Here is a 27,242-nt window from a genome sequence, read left to right as displayed (position 1 = left end):
GTTAAGGATGGGGCACCACCCTGGAAAGTGAACTCTCAGAGGGCCTTTTGAAAAGCTTTTTGGTCTTCAACATTTCATTGAGCTATGGGTGTTAAGGGCATGCTGACTTGATTGCTTGCTATGAAGTGCCATTTTATTACCATCATCTATTTAATCCTGCATGTTACAGCTGTGAGTTGAGTTTAGTCAGGACTTATGAAACGAAAAAAATAAAAATGAATAAAAAAGTTTCTGCTACTTCTCTATTGGTTTGAAAGGGATTAATTCTACCCCGAATGCAGTGAGGTTGCACTGATACGTCAATTGCTTTTCCTCAGGGTACTGACAGCTGGGCGCCAGCTTGCAAAGAGTTTGGAGTTACAGTCATTGAATGACTTGGGTTTTCCAAAAGATATGTGAGGTGTTTGCAGGTATATATTTATTATTTCTGAGATGAAATCTAGTGTGAAAGTTGATATGTCAATTGCTTTTCTAACTCTTTTACAGATTTCTGAAGTCGTTAATAGTATGAAAGATCTAATTACTTTCTGCCGGGATCAAGCCATTGGGCCAATTGGTAATTCCATTTTGTGGCTTTGCTATTACTTCTCACTTTTGTAATTTGATTTTCTTGCATTGCTAGTCGTCTATTTGTGAGAGTTTTATCTTTGACTTGCTCAGACTTTGTTGACTTGCACTGTCTTAGAGAGCTCCTTAAACAAATGTTGATATTTATATACAAACTTTTCTGTGTGCTGACTGCTGAGCTGCAAGCTTGATCTGAGTCCTATTCATTTTCATACACTGGATAAAATTATGATCTTGAACTCTTATTTTTGCTACTTTGATGATCTTGAACTTTATAAGACCTAAGCCAGTGCAATTCTTGAATTTGATTTGTATATTTGAACAAAATGTGTCGAGTCTGTATCCTCTTCTACTTATATAGTCTTGTACTATACCTCAGTTCTTGCTCCCTGAACAACCCCCCCCCTCCCCCAAAAAAAAGTTTTTATTTATTTATTTATTTTTTACTATATCTCCTTTCTGTCTTATAATACTTATTTACAGAGGGCTTGAAAAACTATCCTCGACATTCCTCTACGGCCAAGCTCCAGATGCAAAAGATGCAGGAGATGGAGCAACTAGCTAATGTTCCAGGTCTTCCAACTGATCGGAACTCTATCAATAAGCTAATGGCAATGCATCCTGGACTCAATAACCAAATAAGCAACAATCATAACATGGCTGGTCGAGGAGCTTTAAATGGTCCAGCACAAGCTGCTCTGGCACTGACCAGTTACCAAAATATGCTTATGAGGCAGAACTCTATGAATTCAAATCCTAACTCACTCCAACAGGAGGCTTCGTCTTCCTTCAATAATTCTAATCAGAGTCCATCTTCAAATTTCCAAGGGGCAGCTGCTTTAATACCAGGATCCATGCAGAATTTACCAACTAGTGGCTATTCAAGTCCTCATTTACCTCCCCAACAGCCACAGCAACTGCAGCAGCGCTCACTGAGTGCCAATAACTTGCTCCAACAAAACCATCCACAGAGCTCCCAAGGCAATCAGGCCTTACAACAACAACAAATGTTCCAACAACTGCTGCAGATGTCTAATAACAGTGGGGGAGGGATGCAACAGCAATCTCTTTCTGGTCAAAATGCAAATGGGAGTGTGGCAAGGAATGGAGCGGGGTTTGGAAGCAACAATACAGCAGCAGCAGCTGCATCTCCAGCTAATGCATCGGGAAGTAATGGGCCCGGGCCTACTCCAAGCCGGAGTAACAGTTTCAAAGCTGCTTCAAATAGTGACTCTGCAGCTGGTGGCAATAACGGATTCAACCAGAGATCTCCAGATCTGCCACAGAATCTTCAATTGCAGGATGATATAGTAGTTCCGGATATAGCCCACGACTTCACGGAAAACGGATTTTTAAATAGCGACTTCGATGATAATATGGGTTATGGCTGGAAGGCATGACTAACATAATTTGGTCCAATCAATTGTTCAGTTCTGTTGGGTATGTGTCCTCCATATATCTTTGTACAGGATATTCGCAATAGCTCGGTTTCTTGTTACTTTTTTTTTTTTTTTTTTTCCCCTATTAATTATGGAATTTGTTGTGACATCACGCACTTGTACTCAGTAGGTATTTAGACATCTCTTTCGATGGATTTCTGTCTCCAAGTCTTGCAAGTGTAATCTAATAGACAAAAACTAAGGACAGTTTCGTATTAATATGATGTTTACTTGTTTCTTACCTGAGTTTACTCATCGATTAATTAGGTCTGCCCCTTCCTGAAAGCAAATTATTGATTGTCTTGTCAAATTATCGAGCTGAATTATTTTGAATTTGACTGCATGTTAGCCAAATGATTCTGAAAAACATTGGTTTGCTTGTCAAATTGCCCTGTGGATGCTTAAAAATATTGGCCAGGGTCGAATTGGAGTCGGCATGAAACGATATGATGTTTGTTGGTAATGGCTTAACTCTCATGTCCTGGTGCCTCTGGATGCTTTGACTACCATGTTAATTGTTCAGGTAGCTTAGCAAAGGTTACAAGGCTGCCTATTACTGCGCTGGCTTTATGAGTGTGCTTTTGCTGCAGTTCTATGCAAAGTAAAGGCTAGAGTAGTTTATAGTGAGCCACCATCGTCTGATTAGAGTTGATTTGTTGTTGAAATGCTGCTTGGCTTTGTCTTTTATCTCAACTGATTGCCAAGGGAAGGGAACATGCATACACAACATATTTAGTGGCAGCGTAAAAAATATCTTGTGTTTCAGCTCTCTACAGGTAGCCTCCTACAGCAAGTGGCCCCACACTGATTGGACTCACATACTTTTTGAGTGTCTCCTCATATACAGCCGATACCACCTCATATCTGTAATATTCATATAAATTCATGATAAATTTTATGTAGTAAGTTGTTATAGGATGTTATTAGTGGGTAAAAAAGTAATTTCAATAGTAGGATCAAATTAGTACCAATAACAATTAATTATTTATGATTTGTTATGAAATTGTTATAGTCGTAGCACTTCGTAGTTCGTAGGTAGTATTAAAAAAATATAAAGAAGCAAATAATATCTTATTATGTCAAAATAAATGCTAATAAATATTTTCACATATAAATTTATGTTGGTCTAGATATCACTTTATCTTTTTCGTAGTGAAGGAAATATTATTGCAAGGAAAGAACAGTAGCATTGCTAAAGCAATAGCGTCCATGTTTAGAAACGAAATTTTTAACGTCCAGGTTTAGTAGCATTTATGCATCAAAAGGAGCAAAATAGAAAAGAACTTATGGTTTGTTTGGAACGAGTGGGAGAAAGGGGGAGTAGAGGATGATATAGTAGAGTTGGTTAGAAATTAACCTAGTTTCAGCCAACTTTTACTCTATTCCCTATTTCCCCTCTCTATCTAAACAAATCATTAATTTTGGTAGTAATTTCACTCATCTTCTTGTCAAAGCATCAGCACATTTGTTAGCCTCTCGTAAGCAATGCTTCAAACTCGTTTGAGGAATCCTGTCGAGAAGAACCCTGCAATTATCAATCAAATGGGAAAGAACAAGATGAGCTAGAACATGATCACATTCTTTGTCTTGTAAGAGTAAAAACAAACAAAAATATGAAATTCATATTAATTGAAATTTCTTTATTCGTGGGATCTAGGTGGTCCGTACAAGCCATAGGTCCTAGGTGTATTATCCCCCCCCCCCCCCCCCCGGCGGCGGTTGAGCAAACCCCAAATACATGACCCCACCCACAAGGACCGTGTATCAGGTAATCCCAGGACTCAAATTCGAGACTTCATGGAGGGTGTTCCCATGAGGCAAACCAAATGAGTAACCCCAGCACGGGCTTACTAATGCCAAAAATTGAAGCAAACTATACATTTGAAGAAAAAAGCTTCAGCTAAAATGGATTGAAGAAACAATATCAAACCCCTGAGGTGATCTTATAGCTTCATTTACTCACATATTGCTGTTTGTTTGAAGATCCTGCTGAGAAACCCCATCAGATCCACTTTCAGCAATAGTGCTCTGGCATTTCTGTGCAACCTGAACAAACTGGTTCACCTGCAATATAAGTGTGATAAGTATGTTTAAAATGTTCATATTTAGCATCCTCATTGAATCCAAGTAATCTAAATAAATTTAATTCATGAACCAAGAGTATATATAATTATACACGCTAGGAATACTTAATGCTGGGAACTGAATGACAATCTAAAAATCAGTGCATTAGAAAAAGAATCAAAACTAGAATTATACACCTATATATTACGAAATTATTAATCAAAATAAGTATATTTCAGGACTGAGCACTTAAAATATATATATATATATATATATATATATATATTTCAGGTCTGAGCCTCCTTTAATAAAACTAAATTTTAACAAAGGGCTTTAAGGAGGCAAGGGTATATGATTTTCCAGATTTCAGTTTCACATACCAACCAACATTTTGTAGGAATGAAGTTTGGGATTATAACGAACAGAGATGTACAACATGACTAGAGCTAATATTTTCACCAACTACATTAGACATTGGTACATCTCTTTTCAGAGCCAGCTTTCCAGCAAACCCCATCTTTGGGAAAAACTAAAACCTTTTCTTAACAACAATGAACAAAAAGGAATCCCATATCTATTTCTCACATATTCTTTCAGCTAATGATACTTGTTTGGAAACATTAATTTCTTATATGAATGTTTTTGTTAGGCAATTCCTTAGCAGTTGATAAACTTAGTATTTAGTCCTAAAGTCATATAATTGAGCTTTGAAAATTTTCCCTGATGTTCTTTCAAATTTTTCCTGTAGCACATTTGCAGTGGTTTCTTGAAACAAATATCCCAAATCATCTCTTGCATATGTTCTTAAAAAATCTTTATTTTTTTTAAAACAGCTCCCAATTATATCACAATGAACGCATAGTAGTAGCACTATCAAGATTATATTCCCAACTCGTACATGCACTAGCTGACAAAATCATTACATCAAACCAAAATAAAGCAAGAGTTAATAGGGTAGGCAATATAATACCTGTGGTGCAACCAACCTACGAGGAAGAAGTTCTTCATGTCGCCTTGCACAAAATTCCCAAGACAATATCTGCAAAAGCAAAACAATGTGAGCAGGTAATTTGCAAATACAGACTATAGAGACTGCCAAACAACTAAACATGAGATTAACATCTTAACTAACCTTCAGGTCTTGGCTGAATATGATACGAAGCTGACCCTCACGAACAACACGAAGTTGCTCATAGACACTCTCTTGGACTGCTTTGCCATATTCTAACATCATTACTCCAGAAGGAAATCTACATTCCCGTGGCAAGTCCAAAAACAGAAGTTCATCAATGACTCCACTGCCAAATTTGATCTCATTAAGTCGAGGAAGTACTTCAAAAGTTGCCTCTGCAAAAAGAGAATTATTGCTTAGATCTGATCAGAAATCCTCAAAGGATAATACACTATTGTGCAAACATTTCAAGCAACTTTACCCTTAAAGGTGAAGTTATATTGAAGCCCTAGGCATCTGTGTGAGACTAATAAGATCAGTTGAATTAATTACTGGATAGAATTTTAAACGTGGAATCCACTTATGTCCCGTCTTAGTTACTGAAGGTTAACTTTAAGTTATTTTTACATTAGAACACTGTTAACTTTAAGCTCTAATATGCAAAATTAGGCTACACCTAAGCAGTATAAAGGAAGTTCCTAGTGCACAAACCCCCCACTTTTGCAGAGTATAAGAGAGGTCATGATAAGCAGCCTTCTCCCCCCCCAAAAAAAAAAAAAAAAAATTTCTTTTGGAGAGGTTGATTCCCAAACTCAAACCTACGATCTATTGCTTTTGGTGGAAGCCACTTCACCATCACACCAAGGCCCAACCACTAAGCAGCATATGAACATGAATTTTAGAAGAACAATGAGGGGCCAATTGAAAAAGAAAATGAGAAAGAGGATAAACCAGACACTAAGTATATAACCACATGTGGAAGGGAAAATATTGTTCAAGGCCTTCTTTATGACAAACATAATTCTAACGTATCACAAGCTAAACAGATTAGCAGTGTGGGCTCACTATGCAAATTTTCTTTGTGATATCTAATGCTTCATTGTCCTGTTGGTGATAATATGACCATGCTACTCATCATTTTTTATGGACAATTTGTTAGTTAATATATGGATAATCCTTGCTCTTCAACAAGTGTTATTCATCATGATTTCTCCTAGGAAATAATTCCTAAAATTGTAAAACGTATCAATAACTTCCCCTTTATATTTGAACTTTCTTTATACTTCCAACCAAGGCTTCTTTGATCTTTCATATTGCAAATCTAAATCAATTTAAGAGTATTCAATTGTCCTCTACCATGCATACTCCTTGCAAGATAATCCTAAAACTGTAATAATGTATCTTGAATTTTTTCTAAACTTCCATTATACATGTGTAATTTCCTTGTACTTCCACAAACTTTTGCAATATGATACTGAGGCTTATTTGAACTTTTATCAAGATAAACAAATTCCAACTCCAATTTTCATTAAGAACATTTCAAGCCCTCATTATAATACCAACCAAAATTAACTCCAGAAAAGGATTACCCAATTATATAAAAAATAAAAACAATTCAGAAAAAATCAAAATAGCATAATCACAATATAACAGAAAGTCTTCCAATAAAGGTATTTTACGACGTAATCCTAATGTTCTTACCAAATCCCCTTCCAGATTTAGAACCACAAATATCACACTGCCATGCATCCTGGAAAGGCAAAAAAAAAAATTAGAAGTGACAATCATGATCATGTAATTCATGAAGTGAAGAGAATACAACCACTAAATAAGTTAGATAGTACATGAAATTACTGAAGATAATGAATCTGTAATTTCTATACATGATACGAGGTCATTGATGATCATATAAGAATTAAGTCATGCAATGAATGGAAGGAAAATAGTTAGCATCCACTATAGGATAAACTTTACATTAGGCCAGTTTAAATTCTATGGTATAAGCTTTTTCATTAATTTTTTAAAATAGAAAGAAAAGATCACCAGGATAAAAAAAAAATTACCATAGCTGCCTGGGGGAAAACACCAAGTGCATGATGCCCAACATTATCATACAATGATAAGCACCATCTTTTCTTTGCACGAGGAGAGTAATACTCTGCCACAAACTTCCTCCAGTACACAATAGTATTGTCCTGTGAAAAGAGCAAAAATATTAAATGAAAAAAGGTGACAACAAAAACTCATTTGAACTTCATTAGTACATACACTAACAAAAGAAGTCAACATGTTTTTAAAAAACTCAGTCATGAATAAATAGAAATTCCTTATAAAAGAGATGAATATTGCAGAAGATACACAGCAGGAAAAATGTTTTACACCATGAATCACAGATATGGATACTTTTTGAATATGACATGATACGGACCCGGCAATACATCAACTCTTGAAAAGTTAGTATTATGGATGGGCTCACTAGATTGATTCTAGATGAAGTCTCTTTGGGTATGCTTTTTTGCAGATTATATAATTTGAACGAATGAAAGCATGAATGTAAAATTAGAAATTGGAGAGCTGACTTAGAATCTAAAGGCTTTCAAATTTGGACTAAAATTGAGTACATAGAATGCAAGTTCAGTAAAAGTAGAAACAAACATGAATGAGTTGTAAGACTAAATGATCAAGAGATAAAAAAAGAGTGAAAGCTTTCAACATCTTGAATCAATAATTCATAAGGATGGGCCGAGATTGAAGATGATGTGAATTGTACAATAAAAGCCAGGTGGATTAAGTGGAGAATGCATTAAGAGTATTGTGTGATCCTAAAATGCATATAAAGCTAAAAGGGGGAAACTTTTATGACTGCTATAATACTAACCATGCTCTATGGTGCTAAAAGTTGGGCTATTAAGAAGCAACATGTAAATTAAACGTGTAGTTAAAATTAGAATGCTAAGATGGAAAAGTGGAAATGTAAGAAAAGATTCGATTCAAAATAAAGAAATTCACTTAAAGATAGGGATGGCCCCCTATTGATGAAAAAGATGAGAGGAGAGTGATTAATGCACCAATGACGAAAAGTGAATTGAGTTAAGTGAACAAAATAAGTAGAGGAAGACCTAAAGTCACATTATTATTAGTAGTAGTAGTAGTATTAGTAAGAAATGACATGTCAATTAAGGAGGTGATAGAGCATATGATTTTGGATAGGATAAAATGAATGAAAAGAATACATGTGGCCAAACTTGATTAGTCTATTGAGGATCCATTGCCCGCCTCAAAGTTATGGGATGAAGACTTGGTTATTATTGTTTGTATGGCAGAGATATAAAATAATTAATATACAACAAAAACTTTTAAACATATATTATGCTAGTTGTTAGTTTAACCAATAAATAACAAACCAAAAATTTTATAAATATATAATTTTTTTTGATAGGTAAAAAAAAATGCGAAGAAAAGGAAAGGGGTGCAACACGAGGACTTCCTAGGAGGTCACCCATCCTAGTACTACTCTCACCCAAACACGCTTAATTGCGGAGTTCTTATGGGATCCAGCACATTAGTGTTGGTATGATCACACCCAATATATATTAAATAACAAATATCAAGAGGCATAGAATGTTTTTGATAAGTGAAAGATATAAAATATGTATAAATAATGAAATAAATTTAGAAGTTATAAATAACAAGAAGAACACATGATCTATATTTGATAATCATAGAATTTTGGAATCTTTAAAGTTTCTAACTTTCTATTACACAAGATCTTGCGTTTTACATTTAAGCTCATGCCTTGTCAACAAAGTCCTACCATACGTATGCAAACAATCAACTGCCTTATAGATGCATATATGAAACACATGCCATCATATCAGAAACATTCTAAATACAATTCCAGCAACTAAGTTGAAGTATCCTTGCTTCCTAGGTTTACCAGATAAAGTACATAAAAGCAACTACTCACATGTGGCCGTTGCCTCTGATGATATAGGTATTGCATCAACCGTCGAGCACATACACCACTCTCGGGACGCTTCATGGTTGAGACTGGCATCATTGCCTGCTGTTGCAGTTGCTGCCTCAGCTGCATCTGCTGCTGTTGCTGTTGTTGTTGCTGTTGCTGTTGCTGTTGTTGCTGCTGCTGCATGTGGGCTCTCTGCAACTGTGGCATAGACTGCAAAATCTGTTGCTGTTGCTGTTGACGTAGTCTCTGCTGCTGCTGCTGCTGAAGCAACACTTGTATCTGCGGGCTACGACCTTGGAATTGCGTGGGGTCTTGTCTCTGCGACAGATAATGTTGTAACATATGCTGATGCAAGATATCTTCCTGCTTGATATCCAACCGGGGTTTCTTCTGCACATGGGCTAAGTTATTTGGATCCTGAATGAAAGTTCCAACTCGTGCACCCATGGGAAGTGAGGCTGGGCCAGTTTGTGATGTAGGTAATGATGTAGCACTTGAAGCCCCCTGTGGCTGCTGCACATGCGCATTCTGGTCTTGATGAGAATTTTGCTGCACTACAGAAGACCCATCCATAACTGATGAGCCTGAAATACTGATATTATTGGAAGAGAATGACATAGGTGACGCTGGCAAACGTAAGTAAGACTCCGTATTGATGCTTGCACTTCTTTGCAAATGGGGACCTCCTGAAAGTGCAGAGTTTGCATCTGTGACCAAGGAACTTGCCCCAACACTTGGTCCCGAGTTTCCCACACTGTTCAATGCAGCATTGTTCATATCACCCGAAACCGGACCCAAATTTGAACGCCCAGTTCCCGGAATTGAATTAGAAGAGTTCCCAAAAGATGAGCTCAGGTGAGAGTTAACTACAGCCTGGGACTGCCCGTCTCCCTGGAAGAATATTCCGGAACTTGAGGAAGATTGGGTTAACCCTCCAGCCACCCGAGAAGGTGCCATGGGGGGCACCGCCCCTTGGTGGCTGGAGTCTAAGTAGCTCTCCAGAGCCAGACCTAACTAGGGTTTTATATGTACAAAAACAAATATACTCAACCCACTTAATATGATCCAGAAACAAAACCCATATCAAAAAAATCCCCAAAATATCTCCACAAATACAGCATGGGAAGTTAAATAACAGTATATTCCCACTTCACCAACCAAAGATAAACACAATTTTGATCACTTGTGTCTCAAATCACTATGTTTTTTTTTTCTTTTTTGACAAAACCTACAAGCTCTAGTGCGTCCCAAACTGCACGCAAAGTTTTACTCTGTTTGAGCTTTCAACAATTTGTCATGGGGATCTAAAATAAACAAACCAAACAGCAACATTAGCTATAGAAGAAGAACAAGAAAAAGAAGAAGAAGACGAAGAAAAACCCTAGCTTTAAATAGAAACCCAACACAAAAGCTTACAAACTGCTTTACCCAGTTTAGTTACAGTCCTAAAAAACATCAAATCACTCTCAAACTAGCCCTTGCTAACTAAAAAAAACCCTAATCTTTAACTTAGCTACCAAAAACAGTGTCTTTAACCTATACCATCCAAAAATCTTTTACACATTTAACACAATCAAATTGGACAACCTTAAAATTAAACTCAAAACTAAACTATTGATCAAATTTAGCCCAAATTTTCTCATTTTGAACTCTCATAAACTGCGATCCAACACACCTAAACCTCTCAAATCGAATAAGAAATTGCACAAAATTTTAACACTAAAAGCTCACTAAAAAAAAAAAAACACAAATACTGAACTTAATCAAACACCCATTAGCAAGTTAAACTAGAAGATCAAGACCAAAAATGATAAAAGCATTTACAAAAAGGGAAAAAAAAAGTTCTGAAAATAAATAAATATGCTTTTTATAGCTTCAGAGATCGATCAGAACAAAATGAACATGAAAAAAAAATTAAAATTAAATCAAATTATTACTACGAATTCAGATAATTAAAATGAAGAAGAGCTGGTACTGACCTTCAGAAACGCGAGCTGAGAGCTGAAAAGGCGAAACGTTTCGCTTTTCTTTTTTTTTCTTTTTGGGGTTTTTTCAAAGCTTAAGATTTAGAAACGGTGAAATCGCTAAGACAAAGAGAAGAAAGAGAGAGAAAAAAAAAGAGTACCATGAGGCTGTTTATATACCTAGCGGGAATCGCAGGAGCTAGAGGTTACCGGCTGCACTGGTACCTAGCCCTATGTCACCGGCTACTCCCGGTTTACCTGGGACACGTGTCGTTGGTTCGATAGGTAAACGTAGTCGGCGCTTTGATCTCGCGGTCGCAAGCGAGTTCGCATGTTACGTGGCGCGATATCATTGGTCGCCTTTTGTTTTACTATCGTTAGATCAAAATAGCTCTACATTGAGCCTGAGCCTGTAGTCCTTTTGAGATATTATAAGCTACACCGCTAAAACAAATCCGCCACGTCACCATACAAGGGTAATTTTGGTATTTTACGTTTAATTTTAGGGGTAGCGTAAGAAATAAAGTACAAATCTTCTGACGTGGCAAAATTTTATTGGCGGGATTGGAAAGTGTACTGTTTGTTAAAAATATTTGTGTGTAGGGTTTCGGAGCTCTAGGTTTTAATGGATAGAGACAGACCGTCTGATTGCCACGTGTGAAATCAACGTACAATAGAAACAAGTCCTCGTGTGGGTTTCTGTCAATGTATAACAGTCAAACACTTTTACATTTACACCCAATCTATTCTTCAATTTGGATTTTGTATTTATTTATATATATTTGTTTTTTGGCAATGGAATTAAATATATAGGAATCATATGTTGCCTTGATTTTTTTTATCACTTTATCTACCTAACCTAAATAATGACCAGTACTGTACAAAATTGGATGGGGGCACATGTTCTTTCCTTTGAGTTATGTAAATCTAAAATAAAGAAGAAGTCAAATTTTTTATAAATAAAGAAGAGGAAGAAGTCAAATTTATCAATTTAAAAATAAGGATGTTAAGGTTTTTTTTTTTTTTTTTTTATGAAGATATGGTAATAGTTTAATTGTTAGGATGGGTCTATGCTATTATTGGTTACTTAAAATTACTAAATAATTAATAAGAGTTTACCCATTTGGTGAGAATATAATTAGTTAATTACTTGGGGCAAACATGAGTACCTAACATTTCAATTTGAAATTAAATTCTATAAGAATATAATGTAAAACCTATGTTTTACCTCTCAAATTCTAATATGTCATATTATCTTATCACATATTTAAGAATAAGTACAACCACATCTAATCAATTATAATACCTATATATAAATTCAACCAGTTTAAGAGTTTATTCAAATGTTATTAGGTGTAGTAGGAAGTATTAAATTTAAAGTAGAATGCTGATAAGGCAATCTCTTATTAAAATGTGTAAAATATGAGTTTTACACCTCATCCTTACCAAATTCGGACTCTTTCAAATTTTTATTATTATTTGATGCCATGTAAAATGCAAGTAAGTTAAAAATGTTTTATGTGATCAACTAAAAATAATCCAAATAAAATGAAGATTTTTTTTTTTTTAATGCCACATATACTCAACAAATCATCTTAAATAAATTTATCATCAATTATTTTACTCTTTTCTAAAATAATATTTTATTCCTCAACTCCAGTTTTTATGCATGTTCCGAATTTGGGACTTATTTTCTGTTTAATATTGCAAATACTCAAAATATAAAATAATTTTCCATTTGGGAATGATTTCATGAATTAAAGCTTTTCATTAATATTATTTGGAATTATAAAAACTATTATTGATTTCCCATATGAGTTAAATAACAAAAAACCGTCTCCAGAGAATTGCAACCAAACAGGAGAAAATTGCTTAGTTTTTTTTTTTTTTAAGAAATTTAATCTTTTTGTAAAATAAATTTTACATTGAAAAACAAGTATAATTTAGAGTCTTAAAGATATATTTTAAAAAAACAATTAATTATGATATATTAGAGTAATTAACGTGAGTTTTAGTTAGCTCAACTGGTAAAATCTCCGATAGTTGAATAAGAAATTTGGGATTAAATCCCCGCCTACACTAAAAGCCAATTGGTGTCTTGGTTTGATGATAAAGAACGTTCATTATGAGCATACACTATAGATTGAAACTCGCTAAAAAAAAAAGGTCATTGACTATGTAAACGATGTTGGTTCCTCGAAACATAATTAACTAATAGCATGGTAGTTTATGATTTGATTTATCTACCTCCCATTTTGGATTTTAGAGATGCAAAGAGTACTAAATTATTACTTCTTGATTTAATTCAATTAAAATTCATCAATGAAGTTTATTAGGCTAAAGTAACCAAACACTAAACAAATTCTAATTTAAAAACTCTCGCCTTTTCCACTTCAAGCTCAAAGAGGAGTATTAAAATATTACTATATATATATATATATATTAATAAATAAAACTCAGAGAAAGTTCAATTAAAATTTAAAATTAGAATCCAATTTTGTGTTATGTGTCTAAATTTATATGGAAACCACACCATAATTATCCACTTAAATTTTTTAATCTTTGAGCCAAGTAAGTTAATGAGTGCAAAATAATAAAAATCTAATATTAAGGAACTATAAAATTTAATTAAAAAAAAAACACAATCACATATAATTAATAAAATCACCACATGTTCTATCTTATTAAAAATTATTTAAAAAAATGATCATAAGTAGTATTAAATTTAGGTAAGAATTTTAATATGTAACTAATTATGTTTACTTTTAAAAAAAAATTGACTAATTATTTATTTTATAATAAAAATTTTGCTTAATTTTATATGCATCTATGCATTTGCATGAATCACATATTAGTAAATATAAAATACGTACAAAAATAAATTATAAATAAGACCAATATAAATAAATTAAATTATATATTATAAATAATTTGAGTGTACATATATATATATATATATAAATATATACACACACGCAAGAAGGGGATGAGTCTTGTCGCGGCTCCAGGATTTGCTTTTAGGGGGGTCAATAGTGTTTTGAGCTAGGATTTTGTTGTGGGGAGTAAAAAATAAAATGATTATTTATTTATTTATTTGTATTTTGTATATACAATTGTCATATTACGTACAATAATCTAACACAGTATTCTAAATAGTATACGATACAACTATATTGTAAAATAGTCTAAAAAAATTATTAATAGTTTAAATATCGGTAAGAAAACAATAATAGAATGCATATAAATAAATAACTAATCATAATATTTGTCAAATTAATAATAATTTATTATAATCATATGTAATATCAATTAAATAAAAATATATGATAAAAAAGAATAGTAACACACTTAAGAGTAGGCCTGAGAGTAAACGTTAAACTAAGAAAAATAAATAGTAACTTATATAAGATTTTGCTTTTGAAGTGTATGGATTTTTAACCACACATGTGGTCATTCTCTTGGAATTGGAGTAAGCATTAAAAAATTTTTTGGACTCGAAAAACTATAGAACACTTATCAAACTACTTGATTAGATAGAAAGAAAATATAGAAGGGAGAAAGAGAGAATGAAAAAAGAATCATAGATGTAAATACAAATTAGTTAGTTGTACAAGTGGTGTAATTTTTTGTTGATGAAGAAGTAAAGTGCAGAAAAAAACAGTTTCATTCTACCATCAACAATAAAGTAAGCCAGAGTTCAGAGAGAAGGTTTATTTATTTTTTAACAAATGAGCAATTTTAAGAGTAGTGCTACTGACAAAACATTTATCCAATAAAATCTAGATGACAAGTTGTTAAAGGTGTGTAAAAAAAATGATGTCAATTATGGGTTTAGATAAAAAGTAAATTACAAATTATCACTTAACCTTTATTGTAAAAACATTGTGAAAATAGCACTAATATGATCATATTTCAAGTTTATATCAATTGGGTTTAAACAAAATTTAGGTTCAGGGTGTTCAAAATTATATTTTAAGGTCAAAATATATATATATATATATTTTTTTTTTTTTTTTGGGGCCAAACCAGGGGGTTCATTTGAACCCCCTGGGCTGGCTGTAGAGCCGCCCTTGAGTCTTGAAAGGACAAGTCAAACACGTCTCTCAACGTTAAAAAAAAACTGTGGTCCATACTTCCTCCTCTTTTCCTACCACAACCCTAAAATATATATATATATATATATATCTTATTGATTATCACAAATAATTATGAATTAGAGAAATGTTACGACTATAACATTTTCACAATATTTTTACAACAAATCATAAGTAGTAAATTGTTATTTGTTCTAATTTGGATTCACCATTTAAATTACTTGTTTGCCTACCTATAACAACTATTTGTTATGAAAATGTTATAGACATCACGTTTCTTTATAATTTAATTTAAGATTTAGATACAATTTCTTACGTGTAGTTGACAAAGTTTCCCATTTAAATTTTAACATATGGTTATATTGACTAATAAAATACAAAAAATGTTTTTTTAGAACAATTAAATTCAATACAGCTATGAATTTGATTTTTTTTTTTTTTTATTGAGAATGGACTATGAATTTGAATTTAATTAAAGAACCTTAGGGTCTATTTAGTTAGAGATTTCTAATAATGTTGTTTAAGTGTTGTGGAAATACATGTGGGTTAAAAAGTGTTGTGAAAATACGTATAAGAGTGTTTAAACATTGAAAACCATCATTTAAACACCTCTACCAAACGAGAAATTATAAGGTCCACATGGTGGATAAGTGACGTAGTCCACCATTCCACTAAAAGACTCGCCCCTATTTAAAATTGATGAGTTATAATTTTTTTTTTTTTTTATAAATAGAAACTGATTACTAACTCAACAATTTTAAACAAGTAGAAATCTTTTAGTAGAATAGTGGATAATTAATGTGATCCACCAGAGGACTATATAATTTCTCCTACCAAATCCCCCTAAGCTAATGCATCTAAGAACTATACTTTTTTCTTTCTTTTTTTTATGAAATCTAAGAACTATACATAACTTTGCTACTTTAATCTTGTTGATGATTTTTTTTTTTTTTTTTTGGGAAATGGAATTGAATATATGTGAATCATATGTTGCCTAGTTTGTTTATCATTATATCTACCCAACCTAAATAAATACCAGCTCTAGGTACAAAATGGAATAGGGCACGCGATTTTTTTCCTTTGAGTAATGTAAATCTAAAATAAAGAAGGAGTCAATTTTTTTATCAGAAGAAGAAGTCAAGTTTATCAATTTAAAAATACGGATGAGTCTTATAAAGATTTATTTTTACGAAGACATGATAATAGTCTAATTGTTAGGATGGATCTCTGCTATTATTGGTTACTTAAAATGACTAAATAATTAATAAGAGTTCGAATATAATTACTTGACATGACTACCTAACTTTTCAATTTTTTCCCACCAAAAAAACAAAAAAAAAAATTTCAATTTTTTATTATTATAATTTGATACCATGTAAATTGTAGGGGTAATTACATATAACCCACCTATGGTTTGGGCGAAAATCACTTTGTCTACCCGTAGTTTTAAAAGTATCATTTAACCCACCTGTGATATGTTTCATTTGTTTTCCGTAATCCACATATGTTAAAATCAAGGGTAAATAGGTATTTTTGCTCAAATTTTATGTCTCTCCTCCCAAAACAAAAAATAGCATCAAAATGCAAGAGAAACAAGATCAAGAGGGAGGGTTTTGTGGAACAGGTAGTTGAAGAAGAAGAAGAACTAGTAATACAATTCCAAGCACCTGGAACACAAAGTACAAAAATACTTCCTCTTGATCTTGAACCAAATGGGCAGAAAACAGAAGTTCCACTGCCTCTCAACATCCATAGCTTGCACTTTACCTCTACAATAAGGGCATAATCCAGGTGATTGTTGCCTTCCCAACTCCCTCTCTTCCTCATCACAAACAAACAGAAAGCTTTTAAAGGCTAGACATCCGGGAGATGAAACACATCAACCCGCATACCTAAAACATAATCGAACCCGACAAAACCAGACTCTAAAAGAACCGCATGAATCACAATCACCATGAGCTTGTGATCACTACCATCGCCACCACCCAACTCTTCCTTCAATACCCTCCTCAGAAACAATGCTTAAAATACTTCTTGCGAGACAAAACCGAAGACCCATTATCCAGTTCCATGGTTTCAACACCAGAAGGTCCAAACCCAGACCTAGACCCAAAAATTTATCCTCCTAAGGTTTCTTCGTCGTCTTGCTGAAGAAGATTCACTGTTGTTAAATCACCCATATCAACATTAGTCTCAGAATCTAAGATTTCATGCTTTAGGGTATCTTAATCTGAGGGAGTAATTTCAGCCTTTTCAGACATGTTTCAATTTGGGGAATTAGGGTTTGGAGGTAGTTGCTGTACGAACGAGGAGGAGGAGGAATTGGGGATTAGGATTTGGGATTAGGAAGAGAAGGCAGTGGGGTTATGGGTGAAGAAGATAAGGTCATTGGAGGTAATGCTGAGGGATTGGAGAGTGGCTTCAGGAGATGACGTGTGGAGCACGTCTTTGCGGTTTAGGGAGAAATGAAGAAAAGAGGAAGAGGAAGAGGAGAGTGACTGGGAGAGGGTTTGTTTGAGTTGTTGAAGCATAGAAGAGGGATTTGGGAGTTTGATTTTTATGCTTTGTTTGGATTCGAGGGACCTAAGTCTGAGTTTCATGATTGGGATTTTGGAAAAAGAGATTCAAGATTGAGCGTGTTTGTTGGTTTTTGTTTGTTTGTGATGAGAAAGAGAGGGAGTTGGGGAGGCAGCAAGCACCTGGATCATGCCCTTATTGTAGAGGTAAACCACATTAATTTTCACAAGACCCTCCATTTTGATCTTGTTTCTCTTGCATTTTGGTGCTATTTTTTGTTTTGAGAGGAGAGAGACATAAAATTTGAGCAAAAATACATATTTACCCCTGATTTTAATAGAGGTGAGTTACGAAAAACAAACGAAACATACCATAGGTGGGTTAAGTGATACTTTTCAAACTATGGGTAAGCAAAGTGATTTTCGCCCAAACCACGGTGGGTTATGTGTAATATTGTATTCCCCTACTCAATTTGTATGCATCATCCGAACTTAGGACCTATTTTCCTTTGACCCAAATACTCAAAATATAAAATAATTTTCCATTTGAGTATGATTTCATGAATTAAACTTTTTTATATAATAGTATTTAGAATTATAAAAATTATCATTTGATTTCCCATGTGAGTTAAATAACAAAAAACTATCACCAGAGGCAGAGAATTGCAACAAGAAAATGACTTTTAAAAAAAAAAAATGAATCTTTTTGTATAACAAGTTTTCCATTGAAAAACAAGTATAATTTATAGTCTTAAAGATATTTATATAAAAAAAAACAAAAAAAAAACTATTAATTATGATATATTAGAGATCAGAGTCATTGACTACATTATACGATATTAGTTCCTCAAATCATAATTAACTAATAGCATGATAGTTGTAAGGGCGGATTTGAGTCCCAAGCCCAAATGGTTTTGGATTCAAGCCCAAAGAGTCTAATATAATGAATTTGTAAAGAGTGTGCTAGAAACTAGGCTTTAATGAAGTGAGCAGCGCTCACTTTGGACTAAAGACAGTAAGAAAGCAAAGAAAAACAATGGAAAAACAAGTGTTGGGCAAAGAAGTTCTTCCTCGACAATGTCCGAGGAGAGAAGTTCTTCCAAATCTATTTCTCTTAAACTAGGTTACAATTATAGTTCTCAATGCTACAATTTTTTTCCACATATTCTCCTATCCCCTTTATAATGGGATTTCTCTCCTTTATATTACTTTCTTTTACTTTATCTCAACCCTCCATGTGTAGATCAAATGGTCGGCTCTTATCCTTGTCCCATCAGCACCTTCCTGAAACTTTTAGTGGCAACTATAAGGTTGAACATCACTGTTTAGGTATCACTTCTGCATTAATGTAGTTAGAAAGTTATCTACAAAGCATTTAATGCGGTGGTATCAACTTTCCTTTAGATATTTCTTACCTTCCCCTTCATCTTATTCTCTTTTGATGCTTGTCCTTTCCATTTGGACTACCCCAAATGTTGTCGTTGACAGCACGTCAACCTTTCTGATCTCTGCTCTGTTAAGTCGTGGATGCATTTGTCCTCAGACCACCTTCTTGAACCCCTATGACTTACCACTTTCCTCCACTCACTGGCCCGTACCTTTATATCAATGTTCCCATGTCCTCGGACTATTAAATGTTCTCGAACAAGGCCTGAGACCCAATATACATTTCTGGGTCTATCCTTCTTACAATAGTTAATGAAATATTTGACTTATCTACCTCCCTTCTCTCTTTAAATTTTAGAAATGCTAAGAGTACTAAATTATTACTTGTTGGTTTAAGTCAATTAGAATTCATATATCATGATGATTTTTTTTTTTTTTTTGAGAAAGATATCATGATGAATTTTATTGGGCTAAAGTAACCAAACACAAAAAATTATAATTTAAAAACTCTTGCCTTTTCCACTTTAGTGTTTTAGGGGTTGTTTGGTATGTGATTTTAAGCAACACTTTTCAGTTTTTAAACAATATCACATGTATTTCTCCACACTTTTTCGCCCACATGTATTTTCCAAAAATACAAACAACGTTATTAGAACTATGTTACCAAACGACCCCTTAAGTTCAAAGTCTAAGGAGTATCAAATATTACACGCTAATTGATAGGATTTAAGTAATTAAATTTCAAACAGACTATGTTTATAATATATATAAAATATGTATAAAATAAATGATAAAGAAGATCAATATAAATAATTAAATTATATAACATAATTAATTTAATTTATATAACACACACTCAGGAAGGGATGAGACATGAATAAGACAAGTAAAACATGTCCCTCGGGGGTGAGAAAAAACTACAGTCCATACTTCTTCCTCCACCCCCTTCCCCCGCCCCAATCCTTTAAATATATATATATATATATATAGAGAGAGAGAGAGAGAGAGAGAGAGAGAGAGAGAGAGAGAGAGAGATTATCACAAATAATTAGTATAATTTAAGGTAAGATTTAGATACAATTTTTTACGTGCATTCTATTTAAATTCAAACAAATGGTTGTATTGACCAATAAAACACAAAAGTATTATTTTTGTTAAGAACAATTAAATTCAATATAACTATATGCAAGAACAAAACCAATCCTGAGTTGGGGGGGGGGGGGCTATGCCCCCCTAATTTTTATTTTAAATTATTATATACATAGGTACTAATTTTAACAATTTTTCTCTATAAAATTACACTTCGCCACTCCCCTTAACAATATTATTGATTATTTAAGAGTAATGCTATAGTCACAAATTTTTTTACAACATTTTTACAAACTATTAAAGTAGCAAATTCTTATTAGTTTGCATTTGGATCCACCACTTATACTAGTTTTTTACTTAATAATAACCAGTCACTACATAAGCAATTTGTAAAAAAGTTTTTAATTATAGCATTTTTCTCATTTTGAAGACCATAAAAAAAATCTATAGATCTAAAATTTAAAACAAAATACACAAGCCCCAAAAAATTAGCCCAATAGCAAAATTAAAGTAAAATAAAATAAAAAAGAAACCCAATCAACCAATTTTACCCAAATTAAGCTCAATATACCAATTTTTCCTTACCCAGCAACAAATGCACACATCAAAGACACGCACAAACACACACAAACTTAGCGATTAGGTAGTAGCAGAGCCAAAAGCCAGAGCCGCCATACATAGCTAGTAGCAAAGCCGTTCCCCATAACATCAAGTCCTAGCTCTGACCCTGAATATTTTTTTGAATTTAATTAAAGAATTTAACATAATGCATCTAAGAAACTATACATAACTTTACTACTTTAATCTTGTTGATGATAATTTATTCTGTTTGTTATGTTTTATACTTACTATTAAATACTTCGTTATTTTGAACTTAATTATTAATAGAAATTATAATATTTATTGGTCAATGCAGTCTTTAGTTTGCATGGAATAAAGGCTATACCCTAATTTTGATTTTGAAATTTTGAATTAATTAAACTCGGTACCTAAGTTACAATACTCTAGCTAACAACCCTCCAAAGCTGCCATGCATGACCACTGTTGAGGGTCATTTTTGTAAAATAGGCCCAACTCAGCCACGCAAGCAGCAAATAGAAGTGGCAAGTATAGAATAAAACCATTAAGCGCAAGCGGCAGGAATAATGGATCACAGGCCCATAACATAAACAAATGGGTCTTGAGGAAGCAAATGGGCCCAAAGGGCCCAGAAAGAGAGAAATAGCACCCGTGGCCAGTATATGGTATGGAAAAGTGAGAATGGGCTGCGACAGGCCTAAGGCAATGTAAACAAAGAAAGTAGGGGTTGATGGCAAGCCCATGAACCCCAAGGATGAGAATAAGAAAATTAGGCCGGGGAAGCCCAATCAAGTTAGTAAAACCCATGGGAATGTAGAGTTAGTGGGTGAGTCGAGGAAGTCCAAAGGAAGTAAATGGGCCGCAGGCCCAACGGAAAACGAAAGGGACATTGGAGCCCATAAGTAAGAACACTAGTGGCCATATTAAGCCACTGGGGGAAAGAATAGAACGACAGGTCTAAAAAGAGGTCTAGCAGGAGCAAATCACTGCGGCAGGAAATGCCAAGTAATGTGGTAGGAAGCCAGGATAATTAAGACGTGAGCTGAAAGAAATAAGAAGCCTAGTACCAAGTAAAGCCCAGCCCCTAGGGGGAACAGTGAATTATGCAAACGGCTCACGTAAAATAACAAAGAAGCACGATAGACTGTGCAAACAAAGCTCCAGATTGCGGCAAACGCATGAGCAGTAGGCAGATTTTGAATATACATAACAGGAAGGCACGCGTAAGGCCCAGGCACCACCAGCCTGTACCCAGCCAATATGGAATGTGGTAGGACCATGGGTCAAAGATAAGAGGTAAGGAGGGTGTGGTTTGGTGGTGGGGAGAGGGGAAAAGATCTATTTTGCGGTTCCTGCCCAAGCCCTTTTGGGAGGTACGTCTTGTTGGGATGACAGACCGCCTAAAAGAGACAACGTTGAGGAGGGAACCGTTGGGTGCATGTCATGGAGAGAGAGAAAAAGCATTTACGCCATGGTAGGAGAGGATGCCACGGCAGACTAACAAACAACACAAACCTGCCTTTGTCTGGCGAGGGTAAGTGGTATGCAGACGAGCCTCTAGGTGGTCGGCAAGTACACCCAGACCAGACAAAGGCAGTTAAGGGGGTAAAGTGGTAAAATCTGGTCACGGCAGGCCCTATAAAAGGACCCTTGTCGTGCCCTGTAAAATGGATCAAAAAACAGAGATATCACGAAGTAAAAGGAAAACAAAAGAAAAAGAAAAGAAAGAAGAAAAGATAAGAGAGAAAACAGAAAACAAAGAGAAAAAGTGTAATGGGCATGCACCAGTAGATCGGTTCCTTTCTCTCCCCCTCAAAATCCCACTCTCTTGAAGACGATTGAACAATAGTGATTCCTTTGGGCACTAATCATTTAGGTTCGATTCCTTCAAAGTCATTAATCTCCATGGCAGGATATTTTCCTGGGAGATTAGTTTCATTGAGAGGAAGCGTTCTTCCTCTTTGGTCTTTGCCACTATGGACTCAAAGTTAACTTGATATTATTTCTTTGATTAATTCATATTGTCATTTAATCTTTCACTTCTTTTTGTAAAACCATTATCATTACTGTGATTGTCATAAAAAAGAGACATTACTTGGTTATTTCCCATCAAGGAAAGATCATTATATCCTGTTTTCTTTTGTTATTATATTTGTCTGCCGTAACTTATTTAAAATAGCTCTGCTTGCTATAAGCACTCTCCTGGCAGACGAGGCCAAGTTTATGCACAAGTTGACCCAAAGTGAGTTGCAGTTGGGTCAGTCTCAACTCTCCTACTCAGAATATCCGGGCCCATCACCGCAGGAGGCAACCCAGCCCAAAGCATAACACAAAAAAGGCCCATACAACCACCAACCAAATTCCTTTGATTTAATAAAAGTGCTCTTCAAAAAACGGTCCAAACCTCTAATTGAACACTTCTCAACCACCCGTTTATATTATATTCATCTTCTTTCTTTCTTTATGTGACAAATACAATTTCTTCATGGTGAGTCTGTGAGACTCATAGTAGAATAATAATTTAGATCATGCCATGTATAATTTCATGTAAATTCTAAATCTTTTATGCCAAACTAAATAAATAATGTTAAGTGCACAGTATTTTTTTTCCACAACTTTGTCATACCTTAGTTGGTGTGAGCAAACTTTGTTTTTATAGAGATATGACATAAAAATAAAATTTTATTTAATTAGTCCTAAGTTTAAGCTATCATTGGTTCTGTAAGTATATTTACAATGTGACAAACAAATTTCAAACACAGTGAAAGGATACGTTTTAAATAAATTTTGGATTTTTTTTTCCCTTGTAGTTTTGGATTTTTTTTTCCCTTACTACAAGGGATAAAGGAGATTCAAATCTAAAGAAGCAAAAGTTTTTTAAGCCGGCTGTCAATTTACTAAGGACAAAGTTTAACTACAAAATTGGTTGTAGCCTTAGACTACAAACTCACTAAATATCATTTTATTAGAGGTAAATTTTGACAAATCCACCATTGGATTGCATCTTCTTCTTATATCCTTCATGTTTGCAAAATTTCAAGAAAATTAAAGATTAATAGCTATGTCATCAATAAATTTTTAAATTGCAAGTTTTTGTAATTTAAAATTATGCATAAAATATAAGATTATAGATTATATAATAAATGATATCCGATTGACACAAAAATTGACATGTGCATTAAGAGTGTAAAGAACATGTAAATCAACGGTTAGATTTTCAAAATATGCAGTAATATTTATTTTATTGAGTAAGTTTGTAGTCTAAAGCTACAATCAATTTTGTAGCTAAACTTTGTCCATTTACTAATGATGTAGGTATTCCCGATTTTATTCTAGAAGGCGATTCTCTCATTATCTCGCAGGCTTTAAGTGATCAGTCTCCCTCTCCTACCTCATATCTCGCAGGCTTTAAGTGATTAGTCTCCCTCTCCTACCTCAGTTGCCCCATTGTGTATGGGATATTGTCATCTATATATGAATTTTTCCAAATTAAAATTTTTCAATCATGCAAATAAGTCAATCGCCCTACTCATTTGTTAACTAAAAATGCTTTAAGCATTATTGATTTTTCTATTTAAACATAAGAGAATCTTTATTTTCTAAAACAAGTTCTTCTCCATAATGTAATTATTACTTTTTATTTTAAATAAAGCTGGATGCTTTCCCATTTAAAAAAAGAAAAAATAAATAAAAAACAAAAAAAGAGCTGACATCATCATTCGATCTCACAATGTCGAAATAAGAAAACTGTAATGGAAGTGAATTATATGATATCTACCAACTTTTGTTATTATAAAAATAAAAATAAAAAATAAAAAATAATCTACTACTTTTTATTTTGTAAAGCAAGGTTGATATATGGTCCAGCTGCAGCCCTTTCACTATTAAGATCGTTGAAAGTAGTATTTAATTTGCATCTTGCTTTTGACCTTTCTTGGTTGAAATGTTGAATAAGTCACTCTTTTATGTATCTTCTAGCATGTTTTTTTCTTTTAATAAAGGATTCCATGCTAAAGGCCAATGTTTTTGCTAAAACTGTAGTGTCCTATGTTTCTTCTATCCTCTTTTCCATTAATCTTTTGCCATATATATCGTCTGCTTGTTTTTAGATAAATACATCATCTGAAATTTAAAACAGCAAATTAAATACCAAGAGATTGTCTGTATAACACTAATACCAAGAGGCAGTCTGTATAATGTCCTAAAAATCGAACTGATTAATCCAAAAAAGGTCCCAGAAATAATATTGTTTCTTTTAGAGATAAAAATAATGCCAACTTTTTTCTTTTAAAGTTGAAAAAAGTATTAATTTCTTGTAATTGAGTAATTTTTTAATATTCTAAGAGTGCTATTTTCTCGTTTTACATAATAGTGGGTCTTGTTAATTAAATCTATGGTGAAATCCACTATTTATATGAGAGAATAAAACATTATTTCTTTAATATTGAATAATTTTTATTTGTAAAAGGTAATGTACATTGGTAACATTGAAGGTCACTGAAAAGTGACCCTAATACCATGTTGATTTAGAATGAAATAGACAAATATTGCAAATGACAAGTGTAGGGGCCTTTTTTGCGGACTATGCATTGGGCTGGGCTGCCTCTTGCGGTAATGGGCCCATTATTCTGAGTAGAAAAGTTGAGATCGGTCCAACTGTAACTCACTTTGGGCTGGCTTGTGCGCAAACTATGCCTCATCTACCAGGAGTGTACTTATGGCAGGTAGAGCTGTTTCAAATGATTTACGGCAGGCAAATATGATAACAACAGAAGAACAAAAATACAGTGACCTATTCTTAATGAAAAATGACCAGGTAATCTCTATTTATGACAATCACAGTGATAACAATCGCTTTTACAAAAGAAGTAAAGAATTAAGTGACAAAATAAGTTAATCAAAAAAATAAATATCAAGTCAAGTTTGGGTCTGTAGAGGCAAAGACCAAAAAAGAAAAACGCCTCCTCTCAATGCAACTAATCTTCCAGGAAAAAGATCTTGCAGTGGGGATTAATGACTTTGAGGGAACCGGACCTAAATGATTAGTGCCCAAAGGAATCTCTTTTGTTTACTTGCCTCAAAGAGAGTAGGATTTCGAGGGGGAGAGAAGGAAATCGACCTACTAGTGCATGCTCATTGTATTATCTTTCTTTGTTTTCTGTTTTCTCTCTTATCTTTTTTCTTTCCCTTGTTTTCCTTTTGTTTTCTTTTACTTCGTGATGCCCTCTGTTTTTTCAATCCTTTTCTCAAGGCACGGCAAGGGTCTTCTTATAGGGCCTGTCGTGACCAGATTTTACCACTTTGCCCCTTAACCGCCTTTGTCTGGTCCGGGCGTATTTGTCGACCACCAAAGAGTTCGTTTGTGTGCCACTTACCCTCGCCAGACAAAAGCAGGTTTGTTGTTTTGTTTGTTAGTCCGCTGTGGCACCCTTTCCTGCCACGGTGTAAATACTTTCTCTCTCTTTCTCTCATGGCATGCACCTAATGGTTCCCCCCTCAACCTTGCCCCTTTTGGGTGGTCTATCATCCCAGCAGGAAGTACCTCCCAAAAGGGCTTGGGCAAGAGCAGCAGAATAGATCTTTTCCCCTTTACCCACCGCCAAACTATACCCCCTTTACCTTTTACCTCTAGCCCATAACCCCACCACGTCCCATATTAGCTGGGTACAGGTTGGTGGTGCCTGGGCCTTGTGCGTGCTTCCCTTTCATGTATGTCTAAAATCTACCTACTGCTCATGCGTTTGTCGCGGTCTGGAGCTTTGTTTGCACAGTCTGCCGCACCTCTTCGTTCTTTTATGTGGGCCGTTTTATAATTCACTGTTCCTTTTAGGGGTTGGGCTTCATTTGATACTGGGCTTCACGTTTCTTCCAGCCTACTTCTTAATTGCCATCATGTCCTGCCATATTACTTTGTCATTCCTGCTATATTGACTTGATCCTGTAGGCCCCTTTTTAGGCCTTCCATGTGGTCTTCCCCATGACTATGGATTTTCTTACGTATGGGCTTCTGTGTCCCTTTTGTTTTCCTTTAGACATCCTTAGCCCATTTGTTTGCATTGGACTTCCTTAGCCCTTTTTTTTCTTAATTTTGTGTTCCCATAGGCTTTTACTAACTTCATTGAGCTTCCCCGGCCCAATTACCTCTTTCTCATCTTTGAGTTTTGTGGGCTTGCCATCAATCCCCTACTCTCTTTGTTTTCATTGCTTTGGGTCTGCCGAGGCCCATTCTTGCTTTTCCATATCGTATGCTGTCCATAGGTTTGCTATTCGCTATTTCTCTCTTTCTGAGCTCTTTTGAGCCCATTTGCTTTCTCAAGGCCCATTCATTTATTTTATGGACCTGTGATTCATTATTCCTGCCGCTTGGGCTTAATGGTTCTACTCTATGCTTGTCATTTCTTTGTTGCCTGTGTTGCTGGGTTGGGCTCTCTTCCTTCTATTCGGGTTCCACAAAAAAAATTCCCTCAACAACAAGTTTGGAGAAAAACCCTTCAAATTTCCCTATATTTTTTTATTGGATATGAATTTTGAAAATCCAATTGTTGAATTGCATGTTCTTAACACACATATCAAATTTCATTCAAATTGGATGTTATTTGTTATTCGATCAATAAAAATTTTTATA

The 27,242-nt window shown here is 34.3% G+C and overlaps 3 protein-coding genes and 1 non-coding gene across 4 annotated transcripts; 1 reads left to right on the top strand and 3 right to left on the bottom strand.

Moving 5' to 3' along the window:
- Positions 1-311: 311 nt before the first annotated feature.
- LOC136061544 (probable transcriptional regulator SLK2) lies at positions 312-2,247 on the top strand. The gene is made up of 3 exons (XM_065778111.1): positions 312-410; positions 487-556; positions 1,051-2,247. The coding sequence occupies exons 2-3, from the start codon at positions 508-510 to the stop codon at positions 1,965-1,967; spliced, it is 966 nt and encodes a 321-aa protein (XP_065634183.1). The 5' UTR covers positions 312-410; positions 487-507; the 3' UTR covers positions 1,968-2,247.
- Positions 2,248-3,744: 1,497 nt separating this feature from the next.
- LOC112033739 (probable transcriptional regulator SLK2) lies at positions 3,745-11,109 on the bottom strand. The gene is made up of 7 exons (XM_065778110.1): positions 10,969-11,109; positions 8,990-10,293; positions 7,086-7,217; positions 6,724-6,772; positions 5,203-5,417; positions 5,041-5,109; positions 3,745-4,070 (listed from the first exon to the last, which is right to left on the bottom strand). The coding sequence occupies exons 2-7, from the start codon at positions 9,944-9,946 to the stop codon at positions 3,966-3,968; spliced, it is 1,527 nt and encodes a 508-aa protein (XP_065634182.1). The 5' UTR covers positions 9,947-10,293; positions 10,969-11,109; the 3' UTR covers positions 3,745-3,965.
- LOC112033973 (5S ribosomal RNA) lies at positions 8,489-8,607 on the bottom strand. The gene has a single exon (XR_002885315.1). It is a non-coding gene; the product is annotated as a 5S ribosomal RNA (ribosomal RNA).
- A 5,691-nt stretch (positions 11,110-16,800) lies between the features above and the next one.
- On the bottom strand, positions 16,801-17,655 carry LOC112033795 (F-box protein SKIP22). Its single transcript, XM_065778120.1, is given in 3 exon segments — positions 16,801-17,059; positions 17,062-17,150; positions 17,397-17,655. Coding segments are annotated over 3 exon segments (498 nt in total). The 5' UTR covers positions 17,648-17,655; the 3' UTR covers positions 16,801-16,901.
- Between the last annotated feature and the right edge of the window lie 9,587 nt (positions 17,656-27,242).

This window comes from Quercus suber, unplaced genomic scaffold (genome assembly GCF_002906115.3).
Source record: "Quercus suber isolate HL8 unplaced genomic scaffold, Cork oak 2.0 scaffold_173, whole genome shotgun sequence".
In the NCBI taxonomy this organism is placed as follows: Eukaryota; Viridiplantae; Streptophyta; class Magnoliopsida; order Fagales; family Fagaceae; genus Quercus; species Quercus suber.
This window is presented reverse-complemented; position numbering and strand designations above follow the sequence as displayed.